This window comes from Chroicocephalus ridibundus, chromosome 2 (assembly GCF_963924245.1).
Source record: "Chroicocephalus ridibundus chromosome 2, bChrRid1.1, whole genome shotgun sequence".
NCBI lineage: Eukaryota > Metazoa > Chordata > Aves > Charadriiformes > Laridae > Chroicocephalus > Chroicocephalus ridibundus.
The window spans coordinates 122,588,777-122,609,010 of NC_086285.1; the positions used below are offsets into that span (position 1 = coordinate 122,588,777).

At 40.2% G+C, this 20,234-nt stretch overlaps 1 protein-coding gene across 4 annotated transcripts in view; it reads left to right on the plus strand.

Annotated features, from left to right (window-relative positions):
- The window catches only part of ASXL3 (ASXL transcriptional regulator 3), a 73,170-nt gene extending 57,738 nt beyond the window's left edge, over window positions 1-15,432 (plus strand). For all 4 annotated transcript variants that reach the window (XM_063326792.1, XM_063326791.1, XM_063326793.1 and 1 more), the window contains 2 exons: window positions 1,857-3,810; window positions 6,480-15,432. In XM_063326792.1, coding sequence (XP_063182862.1) covers window positions 1,857-3,810; window positions 6,480-10,163 — 5,638 coding nt within the window. In that variant the 3' untranslated portion in view covers window positions 10,164-15,432. The remainder of the gene's footprint in view (window positions 1-1,856; window positions 3,811-6,479) is intronic.
- The last annotated feature ends 4,802 nt before the right edge of the window (window positions 15,433-20,234 follow it).

Consider the following 20,234-nt stretch of genomic DNA (forward strand, 5'->3'; position numbering starts at 1 on the left):
ATGTAAGCCAGCTAGAGGAAATAGACCGCTGATTCAGTTTTCAGTAATGCAGTGGATTTCTTTCCCCTCCTCATTTTCCTGAGATAACTTTTCCTCATTTACACAAGGAATTTTAGAGGAAGTTACTCACCTAAACCTAGGTAAAATAAACTTTACTCACCTAAACTTAGACAGTGTAGGGTATATATAGTCTATATAGAAGAAAGATACATCTTCAGAAATGCATTCAATGTGGGAGATGTAAATTTGGTGTTCTGAATTGCTCTCTAGAGAATCCTTCCTCAGCATATTGATGGCACAGGGAGACTTTGTGCATATTAAGTGACTAGTAGTAGGCAATATTAATAATTACCCTGAGAGTGCTTTTTGAGGTACTAATTCCAGGCTGGGTTTTGCAGGTTTTTGGGTTTTCTGGGTTTGTTTTTTTTTGCACTTACAGCTGTCACTGTAATGCATCTACTCAGTATTTTTAAAATCTGCAGCCACAGATTTTGGTGTTTTACATGTTTATTCTGTACTTCCATATACATGGGCCTTCGTGATCTCTGTATCCTCTGGCTGCACATTGACAAGTTTCTTGCTTCCATAATTTCTGAATATCTTTTATGCTCACTGATTTACATATTATTCTTTGTTTTCTGATTAAAATGAGAACAGAGATCAAACTTCTGTTAATTAGATTACAAGATCCTTAAGACCATGAAATTTCTTTTAAGGCTTCCAATCAAGCTTTTGTGTATTTTCTACTATTATGGAATTGCCGAGGTCCAAAGTCTGCTTGAAAAATCTTACTAAAGATGCTGAACACCTGTACTCCCACTGTCTTTAGAAGGAAATTAGGATGTCAGAGTGCATACATTTTTTAAAATAACCACATTTTCAGCCTTCAGCTTTTCTTTTGGTTTGTTGTGGGTTTTTTAATTCTGTTGAAGTAATAAAACTTTTTTAAGCTAATCTTTTCAGGACCACAGGTAAGAAAATTTTCAGAAGAGACCTATGCGTAGGAATAGTTCCTTTGCATTCCATCCCTGAGAATGAATGCATAGTTTCTAAATATGTGTCTTTTTAGCTTCTTAAGAATGTTAAACTTCTTTTTAATTATAGTGGTATTGAATGAATAGCATATACGTAGATCTGTTTATTTAGAAATAGTTTTCATCTTAAATGAAGCATTTAGTTTGCTGAAAAAATGGAGCAAAACCACACAAGCTGTCAGCTGAGATCCTTAGAATTGACTCTGAGGCTGAAGTTGAGTTACTTTGATTTTCATAATAAATTTGAAATGACTATCAAATTACAAAACTGAAATACATGCTTTGCCTTATTAGTTTTAGGTGCAGCTTTTTAAGTGCAGCATTTAAGCCATATTGCTGGCTGTGTTCACCCTAAATGTAGTTGTATGAGGAAAAAAGGGATTTGCTTCAGAAGTGTTACCGATGGAAGAAGATATAGTTGTGTATTTTCTCTGCAATGCATGCTGTATTAGTATCGCAGTACTGTGGTGGTATTTAAAAGCAAAACAAAACACACATTTAAACAGATTATGAGTAATGGTGAATCTGTGTAGCTTGCTTTTTTGTTTCATTGAAGTGCCAAATAGTTAAATAATGAATGATAGATTACTTACTTTAAAAAATATTTAGGTTTTTTAACACTGTAAGAAAATCTGGGTAGTTAGGTTTCCAAAATATATAAAACCATACATACATTAGTCAGCCACCACTTAACCAAACCACTATTTTTAAATGGAAAATATGTCCTCTTTGTAAATAAAAGATGTGGGTGACAACGGCAATCCTGTTCCTTTATCACGTCTGTGATGAAAAGACCTTTTTAATTTGTGTGTTTTTATTTAGGTTGGGAATGTCAAGAGGAGAATCAATGAAACTCACTGCAGTGCAGAACAATGATGAAGATGAAAGCAGTTCTTTGTGTGGATCTTCTGGCACACCTGGTCCTTCTAAGCAAGCAACTTTTGAGGACCAAGAAGAGAAAGGCGCTAAAATTCCACCTTTGCCAGAGAGAGATTATTGTCCACCTCTTTGTAGTATGGAACAGGTTCCTGTCAAGGATCTAACCGCAGAATCAGAGGATATACTGGTACCTGAAGAATCAATCATTCAGGAGGAGATTGCTGAAGAGGTTGAGACAAGTATTTGTGAATGCCAAGAGGAAAACCATAAACCAGAACATGAGTTTTCTGAGGAGTCAGTCAGTCCAGCTGGCACAAATGAAGAAACAGAGGCAGTACAGCTTGCAGACAGCACCGAGTCCTGTGTCATGATGAATGATGTAACTGATACTGTATCCCACATTGAAATTAAAGTGGAGTTGAAGTCTGAATGCCCTCAGGAGGAGATGTCAGTTGTGATAGATCAGCTGGAGGATTGCATATCACCAGCACGATCAGCTTCATCCTCAAACTCTGTCAGTGATACAGCAGAGAAAGATTCTGAGTCTGCAAAAGAGATAATTGCACCAGAAATGCAAAACGCTGCTCTGGAAGGCTCCTTGTTCACTGGTGGAGGCATTGCAGTGGATATGGAGCTTCAAAGTGACCCTGAGGAACAGTTGTCTGAGAATGCCTGTATTTCTGAAACTTCCTTTTCCTCTGGAAGTCCAGAGGGACCATGTGTTTGCATTGCCTCCCCTGGAGGAGACACTCAGTCAACTTCAGAGGAACCCTGTACTCCAGCGTCTCTTGAAACAGCTTGCTCGTCTGAAGTGTCCAGCACTGAAAACGTTGAAGGTGATATTCAGCAAAAGGCCAGTGATGAAAATTTGCACACACCTTTAATGTCAGAAATCTCTCCAATGTCCACCTCACCTGTAACTTCAGAAGCATCTCTGATGTCAAATTTACCTTTAACATCAGAGGCATCACCAGCTTCTAATTTACCTTTAACATCAGAAACATCTCCAATGTCTGATTTGCCTTTAACATCAGAAACATCTTCAGTATCTTCTGTTCTTCTAACTTCTGAAACATCCGTAGCAAATAGTTTGCCTCTTCCATCAGAGACATCTCCAGTTTCTAATTCCCCAAGCAATGAAAGACTTATTCTGCAACAAGGGAAATCACCATGTTTGTTGGAAGACTCCCTTCCCACTTTGAAAGAAGAAAGCCCTGCCATTCCTAAGGTGGTTCAAGAAGAGAATCTTGTTGTTCAGCCAAAGCAACTTCAGAGTGCCCCTGAAAATATGAAAGTTGGTCCACTAACAATTATGCCTGATACTTCAGTATTGGAAGAGCCCCAAAGCAAAAACCTCAGTCATCAGCCATGTAAGTCACATTCTGAAACTGAGAAATCCTACATTGCATCCATTCCAGAACACTCTCCTCCAGAGGTGATCAAAATTAAAAATCACAGTGTTCAGCAAAGAGGTGACAAGAAAGGTACACTCTTGCCATCAGAGGTAGCTGTCTTATCAGAAGGATCAGTTGGCAAAAATATCGAATTGCTTCCATCAAAGCCACATGACAAACTGTATACCTCATCTTTAGAGAAAGCTACGTTCTCTGAAGTGTGCAGAAGTAAATCTCACAAGCTAACAGGCAGCACCCAAAGCCGCCTAGAGAGTTCACATTCTTCCAAGTCATTAGAACCCACAAAATCACCTGAAGTGAGGAATGAAAGTAGAGACCCAGAGATCCCAAAGAGGAAAACAGCAGAACAGCACAGTTTTGGAATCTGCAAAGAGAAGAGAGCTAGAATAGATGATGATCAGCCTAACCGTAGTGCTTCATCAACGAGTCCATCTGATAAAGATCAGCCACCCAGAGAAGAACCCCGAGTTCCACCCCTTAAGGTAAAGTAATGAATCAACAGGCTGAATTGGAAATGAAAGGTTTATTATCTCCCTCCTACTGACTGCATGCAGACACAGCGCATGGTGTATTTTTCGTGAAAGTGTGAGGGGTGTTAGTGCTGATGGTTTCACTTTACTATTACATTCCTACCATGCCAAATTACTTCTGATATAAATATACCCGTAGTTCTTCAGTCAGGGTCTTTGCTACAAAATTGGCTTTGTGTGAGGGAAAGTTTTCCAGGATCTATGGCTTAATCTGATTCAAGAGCTTCCCCATTATTTAAATAGTCCTACTTGTTTTTCTAATTGCCCAACTGTATTATCCACTTGTTCTCCTGTGGGTGACTTCTCCAGCAAGCACAAATAGTAAATGTTACCGTAACCAATACTAAGAAAAACAACCGGTGCCTTAATCCAGCAAGAGAACCTAGAGTCTGAATAATTGGAGATCCCTTTGCAAGCCCAGGGCTTGGGGTAGGCTGAAGTAGAATTAATTGAAAACAGAGACCTGGCTATCAGGGGGAAGTGTCTAATTGATATATGTATAAATAGCTTTGTTAATGGCAAAGTAAAAAGTAGAATAGATACAACAGCTAAGCAAACACTTTTATGTGTATCATTCTGCTATGCAAGAAGGTAAATTCCGGGTGAAAGGTGGGTTTTTTTCCTAACAGAGGGTTCTATAGATTTAGTTATATATAGGCTCAGCATTTTTACTCTTTTGATTTTGTACATGATGACATCAGCCAAGTTTTAGATCCAATTTGCTGAACTTAAGCCATTGACTTCGCAATACTAGTTCCTGATTATTCAGAAATGCCCTTTTCTGCATTTATTTTTAACTGCTGCAATCACTGAACATTGTTAATATGGCCAGGAGGGCAAATAGGCTAACTGTTTTTATCACTAATGCAGCAGCGTATTTCAACTAATTTATTTTTATGATCAGTGATGCAACTGGAAGTTAGCCCATTCTGAGTTTAGTGATATTCTTTCATATTTGGAAGGTCTCTATCTAGCCTAGTACATTCTAATAATTCTCTAAGCACAAAGGAAAATAGATCGCTAAGGAATAAAAACAGGTCATGACTGCAATACTGAAAAAAATAATGAAGCACTTAGAGCTTTAGCAGTTCTGGTGATGCAAAGTGGAAACTGAAAAAAGTTGCTACTGAAACAAAAAACAAAGTGTTTTGAAGTAATTGTGAGTTTGTGATAGTCTTTAAAATATATTCGTGTAAATGTTAAACCCTCACAATATTACACATGAGCGTTTATTTATAAGCCAAAAATTTAACAGCTAGGAAAAGTGAGGTATTCCAGCCCTCCAGACCAGCATGGAGTTGTATGGTTACATAAATGGTTATATATTACATTACCATCTTACTATTGGTTTCCACTGATGTCTTATGGAAAATCAGATGCTGTCAGTTTTGCACAGTCTTATCTGTTGAATCTCCCCGAAGCCTCCAGCCAGTGAATGAAAATACTGAAAAGTTGGCAAGCATTTCAAAAAATAATTTTGGACAATCAATTCTAGTTTGTTTTTTGTGTGACAAATATTTGGCTCTTGGGTCTTCTGACCAACAAACTCCTATCCTTTGTTATTAAAAGAGGAAAAAGAACCCCAGTTATCCTAAATCATTCTGCTGTATGGCTCTCACTTTTTCTTCAAATATTATCTAGTTTTCTTCTTGGCTCCTTTCAAAATAGAGTTCACAGCATTAGCCACTAAGTCCTATTACTGTGGACAGCCGGTAGACATGTGTCCCTTTTAAGAAATGGAAATGGTTTTTTGCCAACCTTTGGGTATTCTGAGAGTGTATGAGTTATGAAAGTGGTCCCAGGACTCTTAATCTCTAATCCTAAAAACAGATGTGCCTAAGTGGATACATACTCATAATTCCAGTGATTTTACAGGTTAATATTTTGCTTAAAGTTTTAGGTATTTAAAACTTTAATATTTGCATTTTTAATATCTGTAGGTTTGAGGATTTAGTTTTTGAAGTGCAGTAGTGTAGGAGGTATCCCAGGGATGTACTAAAGCAGGTCTTTTAAAATTGCAAGCGAGGAAGGGAAAGGCGTATCCTTTGATGATTCACTTCTTTTACACCACTACTCTAAAGTGCTCTATGCTATAACATGAAAAACACGCTCAGTGGAGACAACTGCTACATCCTATCTAAAGGCAAGATTGGTTGTCTGGTATATAAGGGAAAGACAGGCTGTTCCTAATGTCTTAGTCATTGGAGAACAAGGAGCAAAAGCACTACATGATCGTTATTTTTTCACACATTTCCAGCAAGTGCTTAGTTGTAGGCTCTTTTCCAGTATCATTGCACTAGGCTTGTTGACCTTCTCAGTTAAATACACTGCAGATAAAACAGGTCTGACAAATTGTATCAGATAAGCATCATGTTGTCATCCAGATCAATCTTTCTTGTCAGAAGGATCAATGTGAGTAGGCTAATACAGGTGTCAGTTATTCATGCTGGAGAATGATAAAATACTGCAGTGTAAGTATCCTTAATTTATAGCATTTTTCTGTACAGCTGCACTGAACAGAAATTCCCTTCATTACCTTTCTCTGACCCCTTTAAGAGACTGCTGGTGATTTTAGTGAGTCGATGATCTCAATAAAATTATTGGTTTTTTTCTTCCTTTAGATTCAGCTTTCAAAAATTGGACCACCTTTCATCATCAAGAGCCAACCTGTTTCTAAACCAGAACCTCGAGTTTCCCCAAGTACATCAGTCAGCAGTGGGAGAAACACTGGGGCTAGAACTCTTGCAGATATCAAAGCAAGAGCTCAGCAAGCAAGAGCCCAAAGAGAAGCTGCAGCTGCAGCAGCCGTGGCAGCGGCTGCGAGCATAGTCTCTGGAGCAATGGGGACCCCATGCGAAGGTGGGAAGACAAGAACACTGGCACACATCAAGGAGCAAACAAAGGCCAAGCTATTTGCAAAGCATCAAGCCAGAGCTCATTTACTCCAGACTAATAAAGAGTCAAAGTCGCAGTTCAGCTCAAAGGAAAGTACCTCATCTCTGGAGATACCGACTTCTACTGACGCAAAGATTGAAGGTTCTACTGGTGTCATTATAGTTAATCCTAACTGCAGGTCCCCTAGCAACAAGTCTGCTCATCACCGTGAGACTACCACTTTATTGCAGCCATCACTGAACACAGCTACGTTACCAGAAACTGCTACTGAGATACCTGTGCACAGTTCTGATGAAAATATACCTGTGCCACAATTGTGTGAGAAAATTATTTCATCTACCTCTACTGAAAGTAACAGTGTGCCAGTGCTTTATAATAAAAGTTCAGTCTCTGTGTCTGTTTGCAGCACTGCTATGTCTGGAGCAATTAAAGAACTTTCTTTTGCAAGTTCTGTTGATAAATCCTCTGTTTTAATGTCTGTTGACAGTGCAAACACAGCAGTTTCAGCTTGTAATATAAATATGCTGAAAACCATCCAAGGGGCTGATACTCCATGCATAACCGTTGGACCAAAATGTATTGATAACAGTAATGTACCAGTCTCCATAGACAATACGGTCTTATCAAATGCCATCGATGACAAAAGGTTGCCGATACCAAGTAGCAATGCGAATAACACAGTCTCCAGTCATTATGCCACTGTGCCAGCTTCATCTATTGCAAATAATTTGCCAAATCATCTCTCTGGTAGTTCTGTACTGATTCCCCCAGTGGGGACTACCAACAGATTTTCTTCTGATAAGATAGCCATAACTGGGTGTAACGAGCAAAGCCCTGTCTCCATTCACACTACCGCTAGGTCAGCTTTAAGTTGCAGTGAGGCCCTTGCAGTAGCAGATTCTGTTGCAAGGCCGCCCATTTCAATGTTTACTAGTAACATGGTGACAATAAGCTCTTATGATAACGCTACTAAATTAAATGCTGATCTCTTAGAAAAAAGCTCTGGAGCACGAAACCGCATGGATCTCTCTGGTAAATCTCAGCCGGTGAGCTTTACACAAACTGTCATGAACAGGTCTATACCTTGCAAAGTCATTGTTGACCACACTACAAATCTGAATTCCAGTCTGTCACTTTCATCTTCTATTGAAAACGCGGAGAACAGCATTGACCTGCAGAGCAGACCTGTAAGGACAGAAGCTGCCTTACAAAGTATAGCCTGTCCCCAGGTGTCTGTCATAAGCAGGCCTGAAGTGGTCTCTAATGAAAGCCTTGAGCACAATTCCAGCTTTATCACCATTACAGCAAAGCAAGACAGCAAGAACTTGCAGGCAGGTTGTTCAAGTCTTCGAGAAGTGCCTCTTGCTCCTCAAGATAAGTTAATTGAGGTGGTTACTCCCAGCCAAGGTTTTGCTGAGCAATTAAGAGGTCCTTCAGCATTTAAAAATGAAGCAGATGCTGCCTGTGCCAATCAGTATAACACTAACAATAGAATTTGTTGGCATGATGAAGAGGCAATGAGTACAGACCAGCCAGTGGTCAGCCATCTTAACTCCGGTAAGCATAAGGAATACACAGAGCAAAACTGCTTAAAAAATGTCAAAACCGAACCTTCCAGTTACACACAAATGTCAGAACTGCAATCCAGGAGTCTTTTGACGAGCATTGCTGTTCCTGTTAAATCAGAAACTAATGAGTCTGACAAGTGCTTCAGGATGGACACCGAAGATTTTACAGGACCTGAAATGCCTGCCCAGACCGGGGAAATAGCCACGAGTGCGCAGCCGCCGCAGGCCTCCAAGACATCCATCGCGGACTCCATGGAAGACTCCCTGTCCCTGACGACAGAAACCCTAAAGAGAGTTACCAGTGCCGGGGGCTCTAGCTGTCGCTTGTCGTCAGTGGAGGCCAACAATCCTTTAGTGACACAGTTACTGCAAGGGAATCTGCCTTTAGAGAAAGTGCTGCCGCAGCCCAGATCAGGAGCCAAACTAGAAATTAACAGGCTTCCCTTGCCTTTGCAAACTACCTCAGTATGTAAAACAGCAGTGTCCGAGAGAAATATTGTTGAACATCCTTCCAACTCTCCTAATCCAGATGGTAAAGGATTTACCGCAGGCAGCATAGCCCCACTCCAAATCAGAAAGCGTGAAAACCATCCGAAAAAGAGGATGGCCAGGACTGTAGGGGAACATGCTCAAATTAAATGTGAGCCTGGGAAGGTGTCAATGGACACAGATGTTAAAGTGGCTCCTTGTGTAATTAGTTCCAGCATGAATCAGCTAGGGCATGGTCAGCCATTTAAGCAGGAGTGGCTGAACAAACACGCCATTCAGAGCCGAATCGCTCACAGCCCAGAGATCAAGCAGCAGAAGAGGCCTTTGCCTTCGTGCAGTTTCCAGCAGAGCTTATTTCACATTGACAAAAATGGCAGCTTTCACGCAGAAGCTAGTACCTCACATAGACAGCATTTTTACCAAATGTCCATGGCTGCGAGAGGCCCCATTCCTACGGCAGCTTTGTTGCAAACTACTTCAAAAGGCCCACCTGGCTGCAACGCATTTGCTTTTAGCAGACACCTGGAACAGAAGGGCTTGGGAGATGTGAATATTTCTACAGCAGCTCACCAGCTGAGGCTAGGAAGTGTGTTTTCCCCTAATATTCAAATTAAGGAAGGTGATGACATTGCCAGTGCCTCTCAGACTCTGCAGAGTAAAACATTAGTGCATCCCCCTCCTCCCCCTCCTCCCCTGCCGCCTCCTCCCCCTCCTCACCCAAATGCAGAAGTCCCCTCTGATCAAAAACAACCGACAGTCACTATGGAAACCACTAAAAGACTTAGTTGGCCTCAGCCAGCAAGCATCTGTAGCAATATAAAATCTGAACCTATTTCTTTTGAGGAAGGTTTAAGCAGCAGCTGCGAACTGGGCATGAAACAAGCTTCCTATGATCAGAACGAAGTGAAAGAACAGTTAAAAGCGTTTGCATTAAAAAATGCAGATTTCTCTTCCTATTTACTTTCTGAGCCACAAAAGCCTTTTACCCAACTTGCTGCTCAGAAAATACAGACGCAGCACCCACCGCAGCAGCCGCAGCAGCCGCAGCAGCAGCTCTGTGGAAATTACCCAACGATACACTTTGGTAGCACAAGCTTCAAAAGGGCAGCATCTGCGATTGAGAAGTCGATTGGGATTTTAGGAAGTGGCTCGAACACTGCCACGGGCCTGTCTAACCAGAACGCGCAGATCCCGCTTCAGAAATTTGCTGACAGTAGCAATGCCGATGAACTGGAACTGAAATGCTCTTGCAGGCTGAAAGCCATGATCGTGTGCAAGGGCTGCGGAGCCTTCTGTCACGACGACTGCATAGGGCCTTCCAAACTGTGTGTAGCTTGTCTGGTTGTACGGTAGGAAATGAATCAAAGATGCAGTATCCCTTATCAGCGTGGGAGAGCAGGACAAAGGAACGGAGAAATTGGAACAGTTTAGGCCACTAATGGTTTGCAATTAGTTGATTTATTTTGTTTATTTTTTTTTTGAGGAAACCGGTAGAAGTAGTTTAAAAACAAAATAGCCTTGTTACTGCAGCTTCTATGATCTCTCTTGCTGTGCTAAAAAAAAAGGCATTAATGCATGTCATTCGTAGCTTCTATTTATTTGCACAAAGTGCAGCACATTTTTTCTCCACTTTTTGATAACCGATACAAGCTGCAGGTTGAAGATGAGTGGAAGAATAGCTCTGCAAGAAGTGGAGTAACTATGCAGAATAGTGACTGTTTTGAGTGGGGTAGTGGCAAGGTGCGGGGTATTGGCCATCCTAGCTTCTAAGTTTGCAGTTTTTCTGCTGACAGGATTGTCTTCTTCAGTTGACTTTCACTATCGAGGGCTAAAATACAGTCACTTCACCTAGCAAAAAATAAGGGAGGAATTTAGATTGTTAGAGGAGTTTCCTTACATGCCCGCCGGGGACTATGGAATTCAAATCTTGCTCCTCATCTCTTCTTGTTGATTCCTCGAGAAAGATTCGTATATGCGATGGGTTAGTGGGACCAACACTGGAATCACATTGGCTTCAGTAGAGTCTGGAGAAAGTGACTTCTCTACTGGGAATTAGAAACCTGTTTTCTCTTCTTGTTTCCCACTCACATATTCTTTATTTGTATTTTTCTCTAATCTTTCCGCTCGTTTTGTCAGTCCCAAATATATATATAAGGTCAGCCTTATGTAATAGGTTCTGGATGTTTTAGCCTTTCCGTGGCCTAAAAATCATGCATTCGTATGGTGAATGAATAAGGAAAGATTCTAATTGTGTATTGGTTGAATATTAGGTTATCAGTTGTTTTTCCTCTTATGTGAGTTACTCTATTTTAAACAACATCTCAGAGTTTTGCCACTTAAAGTAATTCTTAGACTTATTTACAACACTGACTTTTTTTCTCAAAGGAATCCAGACCCCTTACTCTACCTTTTAGAAATTTTTGCAAGGGATACTGCATCTTTAAAGTAATCTTCAGTATTTATCCAGTACTGTATTTACATTTAGGACTATAGCCGCATTCCAAATGCGCTAGCCACCGTAACAGCAGAGAAGAAAAATGATACTTTTGGGGCCCTATTCACCTAAAAGGAAAATACTATAAAGGGATAAAGCACATGCAGTTGCTGGGGAGATGAAAATACCTTGGGTTTTTTTACTCCCACTTCAAGAACACAAAGTGTGGAGTGCAAGTCATCCATCTGCCAATATGTGGTTGGGTCTGCCCAAATGTCAGCATCAGAAAGAAATGTTATTTTTACCATTACAGTAGAACCTCACTAATCCAAAGACCTTACAGTCTGCTGAAGAAAACTGATTTTCCTTCCACAGTTCTCAGAGAGCAATGTAGTACGAATGTGTGAGATGTAACACTGCTTGGGTTTCGTGGTGCAATTTACTGTTGCATTCTGAAACATTAGTGTGAATGATAGAACTACATTTAGGAAATAAAAAGTATACCGCGTTTTACACTATACCTTTTCTATATGGTGTTTGTTTGCATACTTATTCATAAGCTCTAACTGGATTCCCTGACATGGGTGCATATTAGTGAGGTTCTATTGAATGGAGGAACCACATTTATTTTCTTGTGGGACCATTTTCACAAACATGATAAATGCCATTTATTGTCTTAAAAGTGAGCTGGAATATCTACAATGTACATTCCTGTCACAGGAAGCTCTATGGTGCACCTTGATGTTCTCTTTTATTGTAATTAGCAACATATCGATATTATTTTTGACACTGTGTGGTACAAAGGCCATTTATAATTACACTAACAAATTTGTTGCTGATACAATAATATATTTTTTCTATACAAAAGTGCTCCTTAATATGACATGTGAGTTAAGAAATGGCTTCTCAGCACTTTCAGGTCTTCTGGTAGGAAAATAAGCCAGCCAAGCAAAAACCTAAAAGTAACCACATGAAAATTAGCATCCAGTGCTATGCCCGCTGCTGGCAAAACAGTGACTGGAAAATACTCATGAGTAAGCATGAGTGGAGTCAGCTCGTGCATATAAAATACATATTTGAGGAGCCTTTGTATTGGAATTGTATTGCATTGTATTTGTCCTTGGTAGAGGTAGGATACTTCTATTTAAAAAAAAGAGAGCAACCAGTCTTAGACTTCTAATAACCTGTGTTTGTATAAGCCTGCTGGGAATCCTTATTTCTAGCTCAGGTTTTCCTGTCCACAGCACATAAGTCAATATTTGTTCGTACTTGCATCTTGAAAAACTTCTTGTATTGACTGACATAATATAGAAATAAATTCCAGCCACAAAATAGTTTTACTTTGTTCAAAGGATAAGAGTGTGACTAATGTGGTAGGTAACTCATTCATGTCACATTGTCATTTTTGTATCAGGATTGCAACTTGCATGTGTGAGGTCATGATAAAATGTTATTTAAAATGGCGTTAGACTGGATGGTGCTATGTTGTATTACAAAACTGACCAAACTCTTCCATAGTGCAGTTCCACTCCTTCCGTTCTTGAGTCGTTGGAGCTGCACCAGGCATAAACTTGACCAATATGTTAGCCAACAGTCGTGAAGTGTTGTTGCAGATGATAGTTTTTTAGGGTATTAAAACACTCAAAAGCAACTGTGGTGACATAAGAGCCTGACTGAATCCCAGTGGGACTGAAAACCTTACTTGGATTCTGGTAGCACACAAATGCTTGGGGAAGAGTGAGCCTTGGTCTTCAATAAGAACACAATCACATTTAGAGGTTAATTTTGAATGACTTCTTTTTTTGTTTCATTGTCCAGGTTTCAGGCCCAATGTCATTGTGTTTTCTAATGACCATACAGTTTGCACCGTGGGGTGTTAATAGTTTATGCACTGAAAAGTGGTGGAAGAATTGCTTAAGAACACACTGCTCTGTGTTTGCGTGTGCGTACGTATGTGTCCCAATGTCCAGCATGTATAATTTACCTTTTTTTTTCTTTTCTTTTGAATCTCCAAAATTGTTCCCCTACTCCTACCCCTGGAGCAGCACTTTTGGGTGAGAGGGAGAAACATTCTTTTTTTTCTTTCCTCCCTCATTATTGTTTTAATTGCATACCTGTGAGATATGCAGATAATGTTAGGGCATTTGCAGTGTGTGTGTGTTTGTGTGTTTCTGTTCTGAACTAATTTTCCAAGCAGAAATTCCCTTTGAAATAATGTTAAAAAAGAAATAATTAAGAAATGGTGAACTGGATGCTCCCTGTTTGCATTTTATTTATCTGCTGAGGTCTAGTACGTGAAATAGTGTTTAAAAGACAAAAATCGAGGTTGAGCCATAAAGCAAAAGGTGTATTCTCTGTACTATATACTTTCTTCTTGAGGGTGGTGCATGTTGTCAGGGTAAGCTACAGAACGTGCAGGTGGTTTTTCAGGGCCCTGCAATTCCTTGCACAGTTTTGAAGCTGGTGCATATGGTGCTTTATAATGCAATTTCTGAAGTAAAATTACCTTATGCTGCACCCCCTTCCCCTTATAAACACACGCACAATTTCAGAATCGGTATTGTAGCCTCTGGTTTAGCAGTTTCTCCAAGGTGTGGTGAAGTACCAGGATAAACACTCAAGATGAGCTGAGAAGCGTCACCGAAAGGGATCATTTTAGCTGACACGCGTGAACGGCCCTGCTCTGAGCACTGAATGGCTTCTGCAGTCTCCTGGCAGCAGCGCAGTGCCTCGTGGCTCTGCAGAACACTGGGGGGGCAAGCAGCAAAATATTCAGTGGATTTATCATGGACCCGTGTGGCTAAATGTTTCTGAATCTATGAAATCCTGTCGTCTTCGGTCATCATGCTTTGTCACTGTAAAACCAACGAAAAGAAAAAAGAAAAAAAAAAAAAAAGCATTTTTTAGTCTAATTTAAGGAGCTGCTTCTTTTATAGCACATAATATTTCGCTTTGTACTATATTTGATAGTTAAAGAATAATTTAGTCCGTAGAATAACTTTGTTGTATTTGTACTGTTCATGAATGTTACAAGAAAAGTGCTTTACTTTGTTGCCATAATTCTCTTGTACTGCTGTAAAATATTTTTTCTGCTTTACGGGAACTTAACTCGATTCACATTTTCAGTACAGGGTTTTTTGTGTGTATGTATTGTTATTATTTTTTTTGTCAGTATTCTGAATGTTTACATCTGTTCGACATTAGCCATTCTATGCCTTTGTAGGGCAGTATTACTCCTGCAGTATAACAGCGATGTGAAATCCACTCGTACCTAACATGCATGAGAAATACAGATTTACTGGGGAGATCCCTAACGTGCATAGATGTTTTTTTCTATCTGCATTCAGTGAAGTAAATAAATACCCTCCTTCAGTCCTCTACCAAAGAAAATATTATTCCCACAGGACAAGCTCGGAAGGTGGTTCTCTGAATCTTCAGAAGGGGGTGTAGTTGGTTTCAGCGGGATTGCTACAGTTCAATGCTGTTATGCTTTGCTTCGTTACCCCACCAGACATGACTGGGTGAAACAAGCATTTTAGCAATTTTTTTGGTTTGAGACAGTGTTTTGTTTAGAATTCAGGGATCATGCTTTCTTTAATGGTGCTGTTTGTTTGGTTTTTTTTTTTAAGAAAACAACATTTTGTTGCCTACAGAAATGACCATTCACAAAACCATAAATTAAAATAATTTGTCTTCATAACTTCTCTCTTCTCCCTTTCCTTTTCCCCTTCCCTATGCCTTGAAAATAACAACTTGGACTTCAATATTAAAATATTCCGAAAAAAAAAAAATAAAGAGATGAAATAATACTTGTCATTTGTTTATTTATTTTACGTTCAGTGCCTTAGGCGGGAGATCCTGCTTGTGCACATCCTTTGTATGTACAGGTTGGTGAAATAGAAATGTGAGGAAAATTGGTCCTTTGACAAAGATTTTTAAATGACGATGTAAGACATAGTCTGAATGACTTCTGATGTAACTCAAATATTAATCATCTTATACTAGTAGAATAAAACTAGGTGTTGTATAATAAGTTGTTGTAAGTAGAATAGTCTGTGGATGAAAGTGATTATACTGCTTTCGGTAGGTAATGCCGGGTGTATTTCAGTACTTTGCCTCCATCTGCAGCCCCGTCCAGAACGTGCTTAACACCAACAACAATCCAGGCATACACCTCCTTTATTTCTCATTCCCACAGCAGAAGAAATTAGATGTCCATGGCACCCAAAAGGCAACCAGTCCAAGTTATACTCTTCAAATCAGTTATCTTTTGAAGTCTGGAAGGCCTTCCTGAAATGGAAATTCAGTAGCCATTATATTAAAAAATTAAAAAAAAAAAAGGGGTTTCATCATTTTACCCTGCAAAGAGAGGTTCGAGTACTGGTGGTTAGGGTGTGAGTGTTAGAGGGGGGGCAACAAATAGCTTTTTCATAGGCCTGCTCAGAAATACCAGAACAACGCCTCCTAAACACCATCTTTTGTCTATCTTCCAGTCATTATTATTATTATTTCAGCTGTGGAACCATCTGAGGGTCTTGTTAGCAGCAAGTGGCAGCCCCTTCTGCCAAAATCTGTCCAAATCCAGAAAGAATACAGTGCCACCCTATGCACTTTATAATCCAATGACCTTTTTTTTCATATCCAGCACCTGGCAAACTCCCTCAGCTAGTACTGTCATGCAGGTTATTTAACTTGTTAAGTTCTGCTTAGATATTTGTCTTTGCGTGGGGCTGTACAAAGTCAGGGACCAGCTCTGCTTCTGGCAGCAATAACTTTTCAAGCTAATTCCTTTTCACAAGCTTTCATCTAAGCAATGGAATGCAAATCAATTTGTTAAATCTGTACTACCTAAATACTGACTTTTGCCCTTTTCCTTCTTTTTTCTTTTTAAAACCTGTAAAATATTTCTGCACATTTTTATTCTGTCTTAAAAAATAAATATTTGACTTTTGAGCGGGGATTGCTAAGGACCTTATAAGTATTAATAAATTAAGCCTTGACCTTTTTTTTACGTCTATGTGCTCTCCTTAGGTCAGCCCAGACTTAGGGGATGAGTTCAGCCAGCAGATGGCATCAGGAGAGAACAGGCTGCTGCGGTCTCGCTCTCTTCAGTTTTCCTGTCCCTCAGCAAAAGCACACGGCACGGAGAAAACCAACCGCGAAAACACAGGGTTTCTGGGTTTGTCTTTCTTCAGTGCGGAGCTTTAGTTGTGGTGAAAACAAGCCCTCCTTCTCCCCCGGCCCTGGGACTTGGCCTTCAATAGAAATGATGCCCTGAAGCTCACATCATCCTTCCCTGCACTTGGCAACTTTGGCAACATCTGAAAGCACTGTCTGAGTTGTGCAGTCCATGGAAGTGAAATACTGATACACTGGAAAAAATTCTTCCTCAGGCCAGAGCCAGGGCATTTTTTATTTATTTTTTTTCTCGCTGTTTCCTTTTCCACTGGTGGATGAAAAGAGACAGCAACACAGCCTTTGGTATCAAGGCGCTTTTCACAAATGAAGGCTTTATCGCTGCTTGGTGTGCAGAGGGTGTGCTGTTACCGCCTTTGTCGGATGACATGGCTTGTAGTCGAAGGGCCACCAAATAGCAATACCTTTGTGCACCACCGCCTTGGAGACAGCTTTCCATGATAAGGAAAGTAGATGGAGTCACAGGCACTGATACCTGCTTGTGGAGACAGAGTACGTTATTAGTACAGCTTTTTTTTTTTTTATGGAAACTGAGCTAGACATAGATATAAAGCAGCATTTTTTGAGATAATTCAGGCACCTGGACACTGGTACTCTGCAAATACATAGCAGACACTGATGAGAGGACTTTGTGATATCTTGTTTGAATGACAGTTGTTTAAGTATTGAAAGTTCACGCGCTCAACCTATTGTGCCTATTGACTCACCAGCAGTGATCAAACCAACAGTTATTTCACAAGTCCATCGGGAAAAAATACCTGGAATGTACTTTAGGGAAGCTGATGACACCCTTAATAAAAGGGAATTTCTGTGTACAGGTCACCTTTCTAAAGCCCTTCTGTTCTATGTCCTTTGTCCTGGTCTCGTAGTCTTCAGAGCCTTATCTCCGTGTCTTTCTAAGAAAAAGATGAGAGTTTTCTTCCAGTATCCCTGAGCATCCTCATGCATATACAACTAGGGCAGAGAACAGTTTAAGATCCCAGATAGAAAAAGCACATCTGAAAATCAGCTGAATATATTGGATATAATTGACTTCTGTTAATAAGAAATCTTGCTATGGTGAATAAATAAATTACTATTGACATTCATACAAAGAAGGAGACACTTTTTTTCTTTTAGAAAATATTGGGCCTTGCTACAAATGCTCTTATTTGCTCCTGATTCTTTCCCAGCTGCTCAGATCCATCCTGCAAATCATGTTTTCATGCCCCCTGATTGTGAAGTCTCAGCCCAGCATCCATCGGGCAGAACCTTTGCTGGCGATGTGTGCGTTTCTGGTTTTTAAAGGAGCAAATCTGGGGGATGGTGGGAACGCTTGTACGCAGTGCCTCACCCTTCGCTCACTCACTTATGCACTGTGCAGCATGGTATCTATCCTTTGGGGAAAAGAATAAAATTAGCTGTGAAAATGCAATAAACCTAACATAGATTCCTTGCCTTCCTTTGGGTTATTGAGTGGAAAAGTCCAAGCCTCCGATTTTTTCATGAGCGTGAGCAGGAGCTGACCCGTAGCAGCCAGAATAGACCGTAGCCCTGGGTTCCCTCCAGAAGTGAGCATTTACAGTTCAGCAAGTCCAAATAAATGTCCTCAGAGCCTTAGGAAAATGCAGCCAGCACAGATAGTGTGTCACTGAAAGAAGCATGGATAAGGAGAGAGTCAGCATAAGACTGGTGAAAAAGAAGTTTAGTTATGTTTTTAGCACAAGTGATTTTGCCAACTGGTTTAAAATTTTAGTACCTATATAGAATTGCAAATATTGAGAGCATCTTTCATGGCTCTAAATTGGGAGAGAAATTTAAATATTGAAGGAAAAACAGATCTGCAGCTTGTTGGTAGTATAAAATTACAAAACTTGATGGCTAGGTTCTTAAAAATGGCTGTTTGAAGGTATTTTATAATATTTCTGGTTAGGAAATTTAAAAGTTACTGTGTGCTCAGCATTTTTCAAATTCAGGGTCTTTGTTTTGGTTTCCTATAATAAGAATTTCAGGGCCTTTAGTTTCCTGGTTCTAAAATTCCTTGCTTCTGTTGCCGGGCAAGTCTGATTTGTCTTCTTCGCTGTGTAAGACAGTTTCAAAAGTAATCTAGAAATACGTTCAGTATCACCTATTTCTGTTACGTAAAAGTCGTGCTACCTAGAACAGAATTAATCTGGGTGGGGAAAATGTGCATGTGTCGATTCCTTTAAAATCAAATGCAAAGGCAGGGAAAACAGCTGTGTGATTCAAGGGACTTCGTAGAGTGTTACTGGACTTGAGGAACAGACCTGCTCCATTCTGCATCTTCTAAATTTTCAGAGAAATAATATCAAGATCTTTATGAAGTGCGTAGGTGACGGTAAAGAGGAATGATATGTATGCTAGTGCCAATGGTACTTGAATATTTAATAAAAAAGGATTTATAGAGACTTAGGCAAAAAATGAAATAATGCTTTGGAGGAATAGAAAAAAGTATGTGTGAGGTGTCAGTCAAAAGGGGTTCATCTCTGGCATCTGATGATTGCGATGTGGTTAAAAAAAATATTATATTTAAGGACTGCGAAGGAGAGTAAGGCATTAGGAAAGTGGGCTATGAAGTATGCTTAAATCACGATTAAATATTAGGGTATTCCTGGTGCTGCAAAAAAAAAGGCTGATTTTGTTCATGTGTTATAGAATCTGAAACATAGGACTGCCGGGTATCTGAAGGCCAACTTGTCCCTGCTGTCCCCCCGCGAGCTCAGGCTGCTGCTGAGGCTGCTGTGCCTCAGCCGCTCTGCAGGGCCTCCCGACGCGCACACGGTTTGGTTCAGCACTTCACTGTTCTTACAATTTGACAGCTTATCCAAATATTTAACCCAAATCTTCCTTGCTGCTGTTTAAGCCCATTCAGTCTTATCTACACTTCACAGACACTGAAAATAACTTTTTCCTTTCCTCTTCCCAGCAGTCTATTAGATAGTTAGGCAGTTAATTTGTCTCTCTTGGTTTTCCATTGTTTAAGCTAAACAATCCTAATATTCAGCCTTTCTTTATAGGTCATGTTTTCCAACCTCTTACCATTTTCATTGATCTTCTGTGGACTGTCTCCAGTTAGTTCAAATTCTTTTTTGCTGTTCAGTTCCCGAGAGTGAATATCTTATCTCGGCTGGGGCTGAGCCGAGGGGCAGGACTGATTTGCATTCCTGAGAGGCAGAAATTATGCTCCTGTGTCCCAGAACAGTGTTTGGTTTGTCCACAGCCTGTTTGACTCATGCCCGGGCTGGTCCCAGTAACCCCTGCATCTTTCCCAGTAAAAAAGCTTCTAGCTGCTTCTTCCCCATCCTGTGTTTGAACACTTAATTGCTTCTAAGTGTAGAACGTTCTATTTATCAGTGCTTAGTGCTATCCTAAGCTTTTAAGTCACAACTTGAGTTTGTTAAGATCATCTTAAATTCCGATCTTATCCACCAACGAGCTAACAGTAGTTCCCAGGTAGGTATCATCTGCAAGTTCAGGAAACAGGACCACAGTATCACAGGATAATTCCTGTCGGAAGGGCCCTCAGTCAGTCATTGAGCCCAGCCTCCCGCTCCGAACTCACTGTCCTGTCACCCATCCCTTTAACCAAAATGCTGTAAGGAACTGGAGCCGTGCCAGAACTGACTCCTATGGTTGCCACTACAGCTGCATGAGGATGGTTTTCCACCCACTTTTGACTAACTTGGTAACAGTTTGGTCTAGACCGTATTTTTCCAGTTTCCTTATGAAAATGTCATGGAAGTAGTGCTAAAAGCTTTACTGAAATCAAGATGTGACATCTACTGCTCCTCAGT